The sequence below is a fragment of the Apis mellifera genome, linkage group LG3, assembly GCF_003254395.2.
Source record: "Apis mellifera strain DH4 linkage group LG3, Amel_HAv3.1, whole genome shotgun sequence".
In the NCBI taxonomy this organism is placed as follows: domain Eukaryota; kingdom Metazoa; phylum Arthropoda; class Insecta; order Hymenoptera; family Apidae; genus Apis; species Apis mellifera.
The window spans coordinates 5628105-5645078 of record NC_037640.1 but is presented as its reverse complement, the minus strand read 5'-3'; the positions used below and the strand labels follow the sequence as shown (position 1 = coordinate 5645078).

The 16974-nt window shown below is 34.4% G+C and overlaps 1 protein-coding gene and 1 long non-coding RNA gene across 11 annotated transcripts in view; both read right to left on the bottom strand.

Annotated features, from left to right (window-relative positions):
- The window catches only part of osp (outspread), a 185459-nt gene that overhangs the window by 41107 nt on the left and 127378 nt on the right, over positions 1–16974 (bottom strand). The window contains exon 1 of one of the 9 annotated variants that reach the window (XM_026439343.1): positions 7783–7885. Coding sequence (XP_026295128.1) covers positions 7783–7785 — 3 coding nt within the window. The 5' untranslated portion in view covers positions 7786–7885. 9 annotated transcript variants of the gene reach the window in all.
- LOC100578670 lies at positions 10061–15618 on the bottom strand. Of its 2 annotated transcripts, XR_408913.3 has the most exons (3): positions 12644–15615; positions 10760–11306; positions 10061–10630 (listed from the first exon to the last, which is right to left on the bottom strand). It is a non-coding gene; the product is annotated as an uncharacterized LOC100578670 (long non-coding RNA). The 2 variants fall into 2 exon arrangements; XR_003304253.1 differs by lacking the exon at positions 10760–11306 and having other exon boundaries at positions 12644–15618.

Sequence of the window (16974 nt, the reverse complement as noted above, 5' to 3'; positions counted from 1 at the left end):
CTATAGTTTTTTTTAAATTATCGAACACGTTTAATATTAAAAATTTCCAAATTTCTTGGCATCAAATTTTATCTCGAATCCAAAAATAAAATTTCCAAATCGTTTATTACATTTTTCGATCGATTAATCTAATTCAATTATTTCATAATCCAATATAATCTGCTATGATCGATCTTCGCTTCAAATTATCTTTCCAAACCATCATCCACTTTGCGATCATCTCGTTGAATCGAAACGAAAACCGCAAAACAGCTGGTCCGTCCACGCGACCACCATTCCAGTATCGAATCGATTATAAATTATTGAAATCCGTGAAAATTAATTTCGCTCGCCCATAGGCTGTAAGGTTCCAACCTCCTCGAGAGTCCACCTCGAGAATACCCGTTTCGTTATTTCATTATCCGCGACGATGGTCGGCAAGCAGAGAGTGGCGGGAAAATAGGTTACGGTGGCTGCAAGATTAATGGTGCCACCTGCTCGCAATTATAGTCGCATAGCGAGAGGCTCGCGCGCGTGCTAGCGCGTGGATCATCTTTCCGCCGCGGGCTCCACAGGAAGTTCCGTCGATAGCCCTTAAACCACAGACTATAATGCAGTTTATGGCGTGAGAAGTTTGTCATTTCGCGGGACGATGATTTTAATTTCACTTGTCGTGTGCTCTATTTTCCGTTTTCAATTCCCTGGACATTTGTTTTTTTTTTTAAATTAAGTGTTAACTACTTTTTGATAAGATTCTAAATAATGAATTCTTATTTTTAAATGTATCTGTACATATAAATATCGTATTATCTCTTATTTATAACGTTTTATCTACAATCTTTCGTTCATAAAGTAGTCAATTCTTATCTTTCCTTTTCCTTTCAATCGTATCCAATCCAAAATCCATCTTATCACACGTTTTCCTCGAGCAACAAACGATATCGTTTCACCAAATTCCTTCCATAAATTGGACTCGAAGCAAAAGAAAGAAATCAACCACCATCCATTCATTTCCATTTTCAAAAATAATCCTGCAATACGATTATTAAATTAAAATACGCGAAAAAGGATCGTATCGAGGAAACACCTGTTTTCCCTCCCCACGTTCCAGGGTTAAGTGAGTTTCATTTAATCCCGTCATTAGCTATTTCCTCGGCCGGGAAACGGGAGGCGTTCTTCTCTTCCTTCTTCCTTTCCTTCTCGGCACGCCTCTACCATCATCTATCTTGTATCCTCTCGTAGGGGCAGCAACATTCGCCGCCCGTGGAACATCTTAATGATAATCTTCGGGGGAGAGCGTGCATTAAACGGGGAGCGACACACGGGGGGATGGGTGGTTGTTGTCGATGGCCTCCGTTCCAACGGATCGATCGGGCTTTCGAACGATTAGCCGGTTGAAATTGAATGGCCTCGATCGTTCCTCCCGATCCATCCTCCCGTTCCCGTTTCACCATGTAATCCCATCCGATGCTCGAACGCGAACTCTGATAACCCTTTCGCCCCGACGATAAGATACAAGCTCGTGTCACAAGCTTATTTACTCTCGAGGATGGGTTTCTGGTTAGAGATTCGGCGACGATCTTGACATTTTCCACGATTTTCATCTCGTTGTTGTTATTTAACAGGGATGGAGTTAGGTTCGTCGAGGGTGGAGATTGTTGTTAGAAGGTGGAAGAAGTAAGTTTTGAGGAAAGAAGATTTTTGGGAGGAAATTGGGTTCCATTTATTTTTGCGTATAATTTAAATAACTTGATGTATCGTTTATCATCGTATAGATTATGATAATGAAGAAGCCTTTTTTTAAGGATATTTATAAGGATAATTAAAGGTGTTCGGTTTTCATTTGATCCTTGCCGATAATACTTTGAAAACCGGTATTAAGTAAAGAAAAGGGAAACCGTTCAATTCTCATTCCTTCAATAATTTGTTGTTAATAATAGTTGAATATTCTTGAATATTCCTCTTTGTAAATTGATTTCTCCGATTTTTAATTGGGAACTGTGTAATTCTCGAAAGGTCTCGAGAGGGTAAAGAGGATATCGAGATTCCACGGATGTTTAGATGAAAAGTATCCGCAGGATTGAAATTCAAAAAGTCATTCCTTTTATCCTTAGTCGAGAGGACTAGTCTCTGGCTAATGCGTGTAAGCTTGTCTTGCGTCCTCGCAAATCCTTGCAGCAAACAAGCGGCCGTATTTCAAGGGAAAGAATCGACGTCTTTATACGAAAAGTAAGCAAAGCGTTTCTCCCTATGCTTTAACCACTTACTCCGGCTGAAAGCTTGCTACTTTCATTTCGCCACAAAAGAACTGCCGAGTTCTAGTAGCTGAACTTTGTCAACAATCCAGACTTTTATTCTTTAAAGAGTATTCTTTAGAGAGGAAAAGATTTCAAAGAGTTTCTCCCTTTCTCATTCATTGCAGTTTAGATGTTCTCTTAATTCTATTCAAACTCTAAACTCTTTTCTTTTTTTATAAATTCTCATTCATAACTTATTCCTTGATAAATTCAATTTTCTTGAAAATCCAAACTTTCCTCCTCTCTGAATTTCAAACCTGCTTTCACGAACTAGAATTTTAATAAAATATTTCATTCTCCTCAAAATCTGATTTCTCCATCCAAGACCTGATTCTTCATCCGAGACCTGAATTCCTGATGGATTGAAAAATTGAAGAAAAGAACCTGAATCGTGCAGTTGAAAATATTCTACTCTTCCTCGACATCTGAATAATTAATAATTCCTCTTAATACACGCAATCCCAACTGGCTTAATCATCGAGCATCCATTTCCTATCAAAACCACCGATTAAACCGAGATCAATCACAATCTGGGAATCCCAATAATCCTAGCAAGAGAGAGCAGCGTGATCTGTCCAAAGACGAAGATCCATCTTCACACGAATACTCGTACGTTAACCGATGGAACGTCGGTTGATGTTCAATATCCGATCCTAAATAGTGGATAGCCTCGGTACTTGTACGGACACCGTGTATATACTTATGGCTGCACGAGCACGTTATGTAGGATACGTGTATATACGCACGCGTGCTACGTTTCCTGGTTGCTCACCTATGGGCGTGTCGCCATGGATACGTGCATGCAACGCGATCTACGCGTTTGCAACGTTCAATTTTCAACTTATTCCAATCGTATGTACGGATGAAATTTATTGTGCTGCCCGCTTTGGTTGCAACCAACGCTTGAAATATACGATCGGGAGAAAATTCTTCTCATCCTCTCATAAAGTTGAAAGAGCGATAGATTCAAACGTTTCTTTATTCTAATACTCTCCTCTCGAAATATTTGGAACAATGTGTCCCGCATCGAGAAATCGTTGTTCCTGCAATTGATGTACAATCTTAGAGGATGATTTTATTAACGGATCGATCTTACTCCATCTCTAATAATAGATAAACGATTAAAGAGGGAATAACAGGGTTCGAAGATTTTCCAGAACAGAGAAGGAGGCAGGAAGGTACATCCTCGGGATCGGATCTCTCGTCACGTTTCGCGTTATTCAATATTAACACCAGGCTCGACGGGTGCGAGGTTAGTCGAAGTTGCAGAGCATGCGGGCTTTCCCACCGCACCAATTTTGCCATTACATTGTTGGTGCCACGGTAACTGGCAATAACGTATACGCCGGTATAACCTTATTCACCGACAATCTCGAACGTTATTACGCAGTTCGGTTTCACGCGGTGCACCGTTATTCATCGTTCTTGAGATCGTTTACTTTGCAATAACGACGCTGTTCGCGGCCGGTCGGCAAAGAAATGGAGAATCGTTTGGACTTGGCCTGCAACCCGGTCGAGGACGTGGATAAATGAGATACTAACTCAAATGTACCCCAATGTTTATGATGGGTTCCTCCGAGTGTGAGGCCATGCAACGTTTTGACGTGAATTATTATAGAAAGTTTGTTGAAAAGTTGCACACTTAGTAGCTGGAACTCGGATTCCTCGTATTTTGTTTTTTTTTTTTTTTTTGGTATTTTCTCGTAGATTGATTTATTTCTTAAAAAAATTTGATTCGTATTTTATGAATTTAAAATCTAAATTGTTGAGTTTTTGAAGAGTTAATCTAAAAAGATTTTAGAATTAAGTTTGCTTACGATCGTGTTCAAATCAGGTTTGATACATTTTATATAACGTAGAACGATTATGAGCAATTATATGACATTTAGAAAAATGGAAAGATGTGTATTTTTCCATGCATTAATACAAATGAGATCATAGAGTATTCTTTAATCAAGAGTTCAATTTTCAATTAGATACAGGAAATTACGATCTATAATTTTGTAGAATAATTTTACTCGATTATTTTGTGAAAAAATTATACAAGTCCTTATCTATCTTGCTTTATCTATCCTTGAAACAAATGGAACACAAGTTTTTACTTAAGGAATAATATCTAATTTCTAAGTCTCGTTCTCCGTTTTCTCTTGTTCAATCTTGGTAAATTTCATTATTTCTTGAAAATAATCTAAAACTCCATATTGGGAACAAATCCAAGACGGATAATCTATCTAGTACTATTCCACATGGAAGTACTAAAAATAAGTTGACATACATTAGATTTTAAGGCAAGCATTCTTCAAACACCGAGTCCAAGAATAATTCTCATTCCAAGATACCATACTTGGAATCATAAAACAGGCGCAGATGTTCTTAGCAAATAGATGTATCTCCTAAAGAGATTACACCAAACGAGACTGAGAAGATATTCTTACTAATATTGCAACAGGTGAAATAACGGCACAATATCTACACGCAAATTAAAATTTTAAATCAATTATCCACGAACCAAAGATGTTAATTCAAAGAACTCTTGAAACTTGCTTGAAGTTTACATTTAAATAAAAAAAGATCATTTATAAGATTCGATCGATTAAATGCAACAAAATTGTAGATAACTTTAAAAAAGAAAGAAAAAGAACGGTTCGAATCGGCTTAAAAAAATAAATTCAACGGAAACGGATTAAAGCTGAATCGAGATTACTTTCTCCCATTTATTTTTTCAATTATCCCACGAGGAAGTAATTTACTTACAGTATCCGCCAATATCGAAGGAGTCACGAAAATATTATTTGCGGTTTCTCCCCGTTTCCCTTTTCGGTTAATCGGAGGGAAAAAATCGCGAGCAGGAGAGAATAAAAAGCAGCGAATAATGGTTTCTGATTAAATTTCAAATAGCATCGCCGGTTTATCAGGGTCAGTATCGAGGAAATCGCACTTTCTCATTCCGATGGCTCGTTTTGCTTTCGTCCGCTGCTTTTTTTCGCGGATAAAAATAGAAATAGAAGAGTTGGCGTGCAAGGTGTGTTATGCAAATGAGACGACAAATGAATGTTTTTGTATCGTGGAAATTTTGCGACGAGACGACAGATGTAATGATGATGGAATTAAGTTGAATTAAACTGGCAATTAAACTGGAAACTGTGGCTTTTGCGGCTAAAGAATGGTTAATTGAGGGAAAAATGATGGAACGTGACTGTTTTGTCAGTTAATTGTTGTAAATTATCGGAATTTCTGGAGGGAAACGTAATTTAAAAGGCTGTGAGAAAGACTTGACGTTGAATTGAACGATATATTCGATAAATATAAAAATTGTAAAAATTGATTATTCTTCAAAAAAAATTTTAATTCTATCAAAAGTTTTAAGATTGAAATCTAACATCATTGGATACCACGATCCAATTTCTACAATCCAAAAATCTGATTTCTGAATCCTAAGATCCCGAGAATTTTTTAAAGTTTTTCAGTTGAGGGATAAAACTTCGAAGACTAACATTCAAATCATTATTCGGACAAATTCCGTGTCTATCATTATTATAAACAGGAGAGAATTCGTAATTTCCAAATTGCCGTTACAACCGGTCGTTTGCGTAATTTTCGTGCCATAAATTTTTCGTCCTCGGCGAGAGCGCGGTTACGAGCGGCAATTTTAGGACAGGGCGATTCCGCGAATAGACCACGCAGGACGCTTAGCGATCTTTGACACGCAAATGTACTCGTTCCATCGTTTAAACCCATTTCTATCGCATGCTGGTGCAAAGAGATCGTTAACCCTTGCCAGACCGATGCTCAATTATTTACCGACTGTACGTTACCTTCTCCTTACGCGCGAACTATCAGTTAATGCAAATCTATCTTCGAAATTTATTTCGATAAAAATTTATGCCATTGTGACAAAATTATAACGAGAGGAATAAATTTTAAAATTATTCCAATGATAATTATTAAATAAAACGTAGAAATTAAAATGAAAATATTCGAAATTTAACCTAACCTAACTCTCAAATCTAACCTTAATTGTAGTCATTATATATAATCTACCAACATTCAAGATTTCAAGATTTTAATGTAGCAATCAATGATAAAGAGTATAGGATGTACTTTCAAAGTCTAAATCTAAGTCTAATAACCCATCACGGTAAAATGTTAGAATTTCAAACACAAGCCCTAAACGTCTCCCGTCTTCGTTCGAACAATTTCTATTACGTGCAAGCGTTGAGATCATTACCCCCTCAGCACGGTAATGTTCGGTAATCAGGTGTATTTTAACGAGTAGCCGCAGCGGTTCGCGACTTACTAGATGCCTGAACACATTTGCGTGGTTACGTTATGCAGGTGTACATGTACAGGCCGTTGAAATGCCATTTCTGAACGACATGAGATCGTTGCACTCGCTTAGACGAAAAAACTTCCTTCGCCGACCGACAAATCTACTTGTTTTTTTCACTCAAACTAATTCTTATACTAGGTTATTATATTTTTTAATATAAGAGAAATTTCTTTATAATATAGCGAATAAATAAATATATTATAAAAATCTCGATTTTATAATCTTTTTAAAAATATAAATATTTCCTAACCTCAATCTATCTAATTAATCTCCAAATCGATCAAATCGTAACAATTTAAACATGATTCACTTATCTAACATGCTAATTACATAAGATACATAATTAATTCTTATGTTTGCAATTAATATTCAATTTCCTAACCTCAACTTATCCAATTAACCTTCAAATCAACCAAAACTATAACAAGTTTTGACTCACCTATAAATCCGAACATACCAATTAGATTAATATAAAATTCCTTTTTGCCACTTTCGTCCGCCAATAAAATTGAAAATCCGTTACACATTAGATTTATATCCGAGGTACGAGCAAAACATTTTGATAACCCGTCAAAAAGTGCAATGATTCGATGGCAAAAAGTGTTTCATAGCCAAGAAAATAATGACGGCAATAACTCGGCAACAATAAAGCACAAACGGCTCGTTCTACTAATTAGGAGTATATCGCGTTAGCAGTTCGACGAGCAGGAATGTATAACCGAAGATACGAGGTCGTCGACACGTTGCTATCCGCCCCGTTACAATGTAAATATCGTACGCAACACACAGACGAGAAACGTGCTCCTATTATACCTTTCTCCATTCCTACCAACCTTGTCTCTAAGCCGGAGAGAGTAATTAATATCAATGGATAACGATATACGAGATTTTTCGAGATTTATTTGATTTTTAATAGATACGAAGAGATATATTTCGTTTGAGTTAATTTGCAAGGATTGAAGAATTTTGAAAAATTGAGAGATCAACGACAATGATAATTTAACGTAGAATCCACAAATATGATCCATGAACAATGTGTTAACAAAGAGGGGAAAACATTAATTAGGACGAAAAATAAACGTAACATGATTTTAACCGAATTCCATATTAGAAGAGAAACGTTTCGACCCAATGACGCTCGCTTAATGACAGTCATGTTAATTATGCTCTGCTTACCATTAATTACATCCGTATACTGGTATGCATTTTCACGAAGAAATCAGAATTGAAGACCGATTCTCTTCTCTCAAGTAGCTGTTTTTCTGTTTTTCTTGCATAAGAACTGGATCATCAGAATAAAAACGTTGTACTGTAAATAATGTAAATTAAATTTGATTTAAATTTTTTCAAACGTGATATTTATATGATCAAAATCAACGACATTGTCCTAACCTCTTAATCATGGTACGAATAAAATACTTCGTATTTATAACACTACATCAAAAACTATATAAAACTACAAATCAAATCAATAAACACTCCAATTTTAATGAACAATAATAAATATCTCATACGTTTATGATCACTTACAAAAGATTATCGAGAAAAACGAAAAACCGCGAAAAATATATCCACTTACTAGGTCACAACTGAAAACCTCCAAGAACTCTATAGATGTCGCTTCTTTGCGGTCGCGTTTCCATAGGGAAAAAAGGAAAAAGCAAAGGTTCGTTGTGCGATTATCGATGCTATTGGTGCATGCGTGCGCGTAAATCGCATTTCGCAAATAAGATTTCGAAGTGAAAAATACGTTTCTCTAGCGTCCGTCTACTAGAGAATAATGCACGACCCACGTTTACCATGGAACAGACACAACACATTGCAACGCATCGTCGCTCTCATAGAAATCCGTCGAGACGTTATGTTCCGTGTACAATGGCACGTGCAGAGAATCATGAAAATGACAAGTTTAGCTCGTAGGATGTCGTTTCATTCAGGACTTATCGAGATTTGCTCGTTGATTTATGCTGTCTGATGTGTCTTCGTTGTTTGGATGGTGGAATTTGAGCTTGCAACAGTTTATGAATGACTGTTAAGCTAATAGGACAAATGGACATTTCAAATCTTTTGTTAGAAAGTATGTGTTTCATATATATATATATATATCTTACTTCATGGTCTGATTTTTATTTGGAAGAAAAAATAAATTCTTAATTTTTAGTTCTTTTTTAATTAATTAAATAAAAAAGTTTTGCTATTGTAAAGATATCTAAAATGTTCATTCATTTGGAAGATAAAAAAGAATAAATGCTAACATGTACCTATAGACGCTGCAAGCTAAAAACGAATAAAATGAGATCAAAGTTTGAACTAACGTTTTCTTTCTGTTCACGAAGAAACCCAATCACCAAGGATCTAATGCTTCCCGACGACGAGGCATCGCAGGGGCTTTCTTCCTTTTGGACGCGTTGTATCGATTTCCGCGTCGCGGAAACCACAGAATCCCCGAACAAGACCGGTCGCTTTCGACCCGAAACTCTGAAACCTGAGACATACAACGTCTCCTTCGAGGGACAGCGAAAAAGGATGTGGCACTGCTTCTACGCTCACCATCGTAACGATTTTTATTGTTATTCATATCCACTCAGAGTTATATTTCAATCTAATTATTATAAGAATTTATAACAATATAAAGTTGAATTAAAATATTTTAATTAGATAAATAAATTGTTTAGTTTATTCAATACATTTTAAAATTAAAAAATAAAATAAAATCGTTATATAAATCTTAAAATACTGCAATATTTCAATGAATATATAATACACATCAATATCCTAATATTCCAATAAGTAAGAATCCAATACTGCAATCCGATAGATATTCTAAGATAAATACACTAACAAAATAGTTCAATATCCTAATATTCCAATAAGTAAGAATCCAAGACTGCAATCCAATAGATATTCTAAGATAAATACAAAATATTTCAATACTTTATATGCAAATGCTTCAATGCACCAGCATATAAATATTTCAATGTTTAATATTCAAATATAAACAATATAGCATTCCTACATATTCTATTACTTCAATATATCAAATATCAACAATCAATGTTTAAATATTATTCCAATAGTATAACCTAGCCTATTCTAATATAATAATTCAATATTTCTATATACAATTATCCTAATTATCTAAATATAAATGATCTAGATATATAAATGTCTCAATATACTACATTATATATGTAAATACTTTATTATTCAGCATTTCAATAAGTAAACAATATATTCACATTTATCACGTCCTAATATATGAAATTTCAACAATGTAATTATATAAACTTAAAATATCTTTTTCGATACATATTAGCCATAATATTTAAACGTGAATCCTATAATCAATTTTAACAATAAGTATATCTGGTTTCTTTAATTTTTAATCAATCTTATATTGCAATATTTTCATAATCATCCCATTGACTCAATAATACACATAACCTCTAAATACTTATGTTTGTTCTTCTTCCATAATTATTCTCAATCATTAAATATCAAAATTCTAAAACTATGAGCCCATGATTCTTCCACTTCCACGACATCAAATAATCTATACAATTACGCCCACGAATGCCACAACATCCATTCAAACTTAATTTCTCATCAATTGTCTAGATATGTTCTCTCTCACACAATCGTCTTGCCAATAAATTAGATTCCACAGAATGTTCTCCACAGGACCGTTTCTACTAAGTACATGTGTTACTCTTGCCCCATAGATAGCAGATCCAGCATGGAACGAGGTAGTGCACCATGGCGCGGCGTGGGACGAACGCATTGTTCGATCCAACGACGGTCTCGACGACATGCGCCAGGAATAAAGAATATAGGTTAGTTTTCATAGGTACTGCCTCCATAAACGCCAAACGCTATTCGTGGATTATAATTTGTGCTTCGATAATGAAGGATAATAAAACGCCGTGTGGGATTAGTTACGTCAATTTATCCTGGAGAAAGAGGATATCGCTTTCTCCTGCTTTCTTCTTTAATCCATCTTTTTTGCTTTATTGTTCTTGTCTTTCTGTAATGTGAAATTATTAAAAATTTGAAATTAGAAGGAGAGATAGTGATGGATTGGAGTTGTCTTGGGAATAGAATCAATCTTGTTCAATTGAGAATTCTATGAATATAATAGTTTGATCAGAATTACCTTGGGATAGTGTAACTCTAATGATATTCTCTGAGAAATTGAATAAATTAAAATTGATGAAAATTTTAATATATTTAACTTTAGAATTATATTGTATCATCTGAATGTGCAAGATTTTCAATTTCATTTTTTTTGTTATTATTATATTCCAATCTTTGTTAAACATTCAACAATACAATTTCATAAAATTTCTTCCTTTTACTCTAAGGGAACATAAAACAATTAGAAAAGATCAACAAATCAAGATTCATATCCTCAACATCAAATCAAAATATCCCACAGATATTTCGCTACAAAACTGATATTATGAAACGAGTTTTCTTCTTCGATTATCATATACGCAATTCTCATTGTATGCAAACTACCCTCCTTGATCCATAATCCTGTATTTTTTTCCGATTATCTACTCGTAATTAATACTTGAAGGAGACACAAGGCGAGAAACATAATTCCAAACGATCCGGATAATCGGCACGAAAAAGGCGTGGAACCGGATGCCAACAATCGTTTCACCGATACTTCTTGATTTTCTGGAATTCCAACGAAACTAGAAAAGAATTAACATCACATATCTAACGTTTATATTTTCGTACCAGCAATGGCTATGCCGTAAATGATCGAGCCACAGATCGATGGATCGGTAATATCAGAGATACAACACGCGATACGAGAAGGAATCGGTTAGCCTGATCATTGGCCAGGGTCGAGGACGATCGTTTGTGATTTGCAATGGCGTAGCACGCTACCGATCGTAATTAAAAGATCCGATATGTTGGCGTTATCGTCGATAGGAAGGTTTTACGGTCCATGGATCGAGAGTTATCGTGATCGATTGGCGATCGTTTAATTATCGACGCACAGCGGTTCATTGCTGCTCTCGCCACCCCTCCCGCCGGAAATTAAAATTAATCGCAAGACCACGGGGAATTACGTTGCAACGCTTAATGAAACCGAGCTAGATAACGGGCTTGTGTACGAGAGATTGACCGTTATTGCTACTGCTATTTTTCCGATAGTATAGATGTTTTCTCTCCTTTTATGATGGATATTTTTCTTTTTCTCTTTTTACTTTTATATTTTTGTGAAGAATTTAGAAATTCTATTGGCAATAAAAAATATAAATTGTAATAATATATATATATAATTTATATATTGATAATATATAATGATAAATATTATCAATATATAAATGAATTTATCAAGATTGGATAAATATTAATACAAAATATTAAAATATATAAAACTATACTTATTAAAATAACAAAAAAATAAATATTTATTATATTAATTATACGAACGATTGGTATCGATTATTATTATACGAAAGCAATTGACAACACTTTTGATTTCGATAATTTTTTAATAGAAATCAATTAGAAATGAATAATTTCTACGAATACAAAAACTTTTCTCGTATATATAATCGCTGTTTTATATTAATTTGTTAGAAAATTGTTTAAAATGCAGAATAATTTCTTCACATCACTTAAAGAGAGAAAATTTTAGGTTAGGCACGCCATTGATGCAACAAACGATCATACATATTTTTCAATAATTTATCAAATTAATCCATTCGAGAGGATTTTATTATTGTTATAAAACAATTTTCTGGAATCAATTTTTACAACTTTTTTTTATTTTATAATTTTATTTCTAATAGTTTTCATCAAATGATTATATATATTTTATATCTTCAAAACATAGGTTACATTATTCCTTCTTTCTTTTGTATTATGAAATGCTATCAGTCTCGAATAGATTAAGAGAAACTAGATGATAATTTATCGAAAACAATTCAAACCATTCAAACCAGCATTTAGAATTTATCATTTAGATTGTAAAGTAGAAATCAATATAAAAAACGAAATTATCATTCGATTTTACCTTTCCAACAATCCGTATCTTACAATTAATTCACACACAATTTTATTATTACTGTAATTATTACACAAAATGAAATTTCGTTGAAAAGATATTTGCTCGTACTTGTCAGCATATAATGTATGACTCATTGCGTAATATTCTATTGGCCACATGAATGTTAACACGCGTCGAGTTTTTATGCACAAGTTTTTCGGTATCTCGTTTTGACGTAACTTTACGTATATGAACTTTCACTCTTGCCAACTCTCGTATCTTGAAAGCATAATGTTTCTAATGCTTTCTTCCAAGAAAATAGGTACTCGAAGTACAAACCGATTACGTGTACCGAATAACGCGAATATAGATATGCGAGTACGGTTTCTATCGACTAGAAAGACTTATGCGATTTATGCCCCACGGGAGCACGTATCTCACGATTGGACTGAATTCTAAAGGCCGATAAACCGACTCATTTGTCCGTCGAATGATCCGGCAATTGAACGATTATTTCGTTATAAATCTTAGACTCTAAGCTAATAGAAGAGAAAATTATCTGTTGATTGATGCGGATTTCGAGAGATCGAAATATACAATTAAAGAGGTTAAGCATGTGTGAAATGGCGATGCTTATTAACCTCTCACTGTCGCCCTCTATGCGTCATAGATTCGTTTCTTTATACTCGAACTGTGTCGTTTTCTGTACATCGAATAAAATTTAATTTTTTATTTTATCTCTTCATAGTGTATAAAAGTAATATCAATAAATATAAAATTCTGTGTCAAAAATAAACAGTGTAAATTTCTTCAAAATTATTTATTTCGTCTAAAATCTGTTCGTTGGAAAGAAGATTTCAACTTCATCATTGAGAGGTTAGAATGGATATTTCATTTTCTGAAAAAAGCATTCCAGAATTGAAAAATGTACATATGTCGTCGAAATACTTCTTTCTCGTATGTATTTGTTTTCCAATTTATTTTATTCTGTTCTATTTCGGATTGCTTGGTTATGTTTTAATATGTTAGCTGCCATGTTTGTGTCTTTCTTCAAATGTTATTATAAATTGTTGAATTTCAAACATTTATTTCGTATAATATTGCATTTAACTATTGCTATTTACATACTTTTAATGTTTTTTGATGTTATATATATAAAAAAATCTAAAATATTTTGATGATAAAATGATATAAAGTATCGATAAGTGAATTGATATAAAATAAAAATCATCTTAAACGACTAACATGTTACATAGCAGCTAACGTTTTGTTTATTTTTTTATTTATTTGTTGATTTATATATCTAATTCTATATTCTCATTTTAATGAAAACGTATATATTCATTCGGTTCATTTCGATTGATTTCTTTCTGAATAATTCTAACAAGAAAGTGGCTCCATCTTGGTAATTATTGCTATTACGTAGGATTTTATCGAGATATCGACTCTTATCGATAATTGCACATCGAAAGTAGAAATAACGAGAGAATAGAATCTTTTCTTTTTATTATTCTTGAAATATAATTTTTCCTTGTCTTTTTTATTTTGCGGTCGATCATCTAGGGCAAAATATTGTTAGAAGATTGAACAGACTTGGAGATAAGGATCTTCGTTCTGAATATAGGGATCGTTCGTTATGATCTCTTCGAGATCTCGAGATTTCATTGAATCGATAGGAAGTAACGATAAGAAAATGGCTGCCTGTTTACCTCGATTGCCATTTTTTTACGTTATTGTTATCGTTAATTGTAATTCAGTTGACGAGTGGACATCAATTTTGGCGTCTATACGATCGAATAATAGTGTTGATATTGATAGTGTGCGATTTGTTCGGTTAATAAAGTTTATCGAGTGGAATACGAACTTCGGTATATATTCGATTTTGATCCTCAAGAAGCAGACAAATTATAGTCATTGCGAAGTTTAAAATAGGGAAGCTGATTCTATTTCAAACTTTTACTTTCATCGATTTTTTTTATACATGTGTAATTCTTTTTACCTGTCAAATTGATACACTTATTAACGATAATGAAATAGTGCAGCAATAAAATTTTATCATTTGACAAGAATGGTCTATGTTAAGAAGAATTTCATCAATTCATTAATAATAAAAGGTAATGTCATGTAAATTGTTTTATAATTTAATAAATGAACTTCGATTAACGTCTTTCTCAATTTATAACCTAAAAATTTTTCAAACTTGATTTACTCGAAAACGAAGCCTCGAACAAAAAAATGTTATTCTTTTTCTTCGATTTATTTTTACGTGTAGAATCATTATCCATCCCATAGTTTATACTATGATTTCGGGGACAATCTGTAAATTAATTAACAATCTATCATCTCAAACTAACCGATTTCTAAAAGTTAAATGAATTTTATGTATCTCTACTGGTGTCGTTCGAATGTCAAGACACAGTGTTTATATCCCAGTCAGTACCTAACTTTAGAATCACGTCGGCCATGGCTCTCGCCAACGGTTTACGAGATATTTTCACTTATCACGTAGTGAGGCCAGTCGACGACATCCGCGGACGCTCTCGCAATTAGAAAGTACGCGCGTATTCGCGCGTAATCGTCGCCGTAAGATAATATCTCTTTGGTCGGTTTCGCAAGCGGCGTGTATCTCGTGTCTCTTTTTATTTTTTTTATTTCTTCTTTGTTCGAGAGAGCTAATAGTGAAATTACAATGGGCGACGATTAATCGATAAGTCGGGCCACCTCCCCTCGTTGCCTGTTATTAGACGTACTTGCATACGTGGATATCGCGATCGGTAGGTGAAACGAGCTGTTTCGATACCCTGCAATTGAATTGTTCGAGATTAGCGGAGGTTGAAAAACAAATTCACGCCCACGAATTCGAGTCTATACTACTTTTCGCGAGAGAGTTGGCTTTCAAAAATCTAATATAAAAAAAATAAAATTATTTTTACTTCTTTTGAATCTAATCATAGGCTTATTGTCCCCTTTGCATTTTTATCAATAGACATTTTTTTTTTTATAAATATATTAATATATATACAATCCTTTTGGATTTCGTTACATTTTCTTTTTTTATTATCCTATTGCGTTGAATATTTTAATCATTGATCGATGCACATTTATTGGATATTTTAATTTCAATCGATCCAGTACTTAATTTCCGCAAATGTTTCAAACTCGACGATTTTTGATTACATTATATCGTAACAAATCTGCCATCAATTTCCAAGCAAATTGCACATATCCTCCCACGCGGAACAGGATTCCTCTCAAATATCTCCGCTTATTCAATAAAAGCCAGAATCAATGAAGAGTCGTCTAAAACGATCATCATCCTACCACCATGTACGACTCCATCGGTAGTCCCAACGCGGGTAATCATCGAATGACTGACATCTGAATAGCGTCTATCAATTAAAACCCTTATCCCTCGTCGGAGCTTTCCTCGCCGATAGGTCGGGGAATCGTTCGATTCTTCGACCCGTGGACGATCTCCTCGACGAGGAAAACGATCCTGTCCCATCCTCGACACGTAATTATACAGGACTGGTGTGGTTATGCAATGGCTAGGCGAGGCCCGCGCATAGAATATTCAAGTCTCTTAAGTGTCTTCTAGTAGTAAATATTGTTATGCTAAGCGGAGCCGTTGTCACGCCTTCTCTTGGCTCCTCTCCGTTAGAGTAGACGTGTCTTTCTCTCTACGACCACCTACTGCCAATACCCCTCGTCCTCTTTCCCCTTTCTTTCCTCTTCGAATCGTTTCTGCCTCGCTTTTTATCGTCTCGCCCCGCACCACGACGAGTTCTTCTTCCGGACTACTTGATGCGATTTTTATGATAACAAAAGTCTATCTAAACTACCGTAAGTTGAGATATAGAATCGAACGTTACATAATTGATTAATATTCAGAAGCTAGAATCGATTTTATTTTCCGTGAACATTTTTCGAAAACTTTCGATCTTCCGGAATATTTAAGTCACGATCTTTATTGAAATTTTTATAATATTCCAGCTACTGTATAGCAATTTTAAAAATCGCAAAAATATATTTTTCCATTGTTAATGATTAAAACCCTCTACTTTCTGGCAAAACGAAATCGTGGCGCTTCGCATTCTCTTCTCAATTGTCTCCATTACTCAACAACAATACTCCTCCTCGCGATCCTTCTCGATCGGCTGCGAAAAAAAGGGGAAAAATCGCGAAACAAAAGCCAATTTAATTTCATCCATCGTGTGTGGATCCTACCGTCGTAGGTGCGCGTATATAAATACATAGCTAATAATGGATGACGCAACGCGCGCGCGGATACCAACGCTTGAAAAACTTGAAGAAGCTTTGTCGTCTCGTTTCGCACGACATTTGGCCGAAAGTCAGGA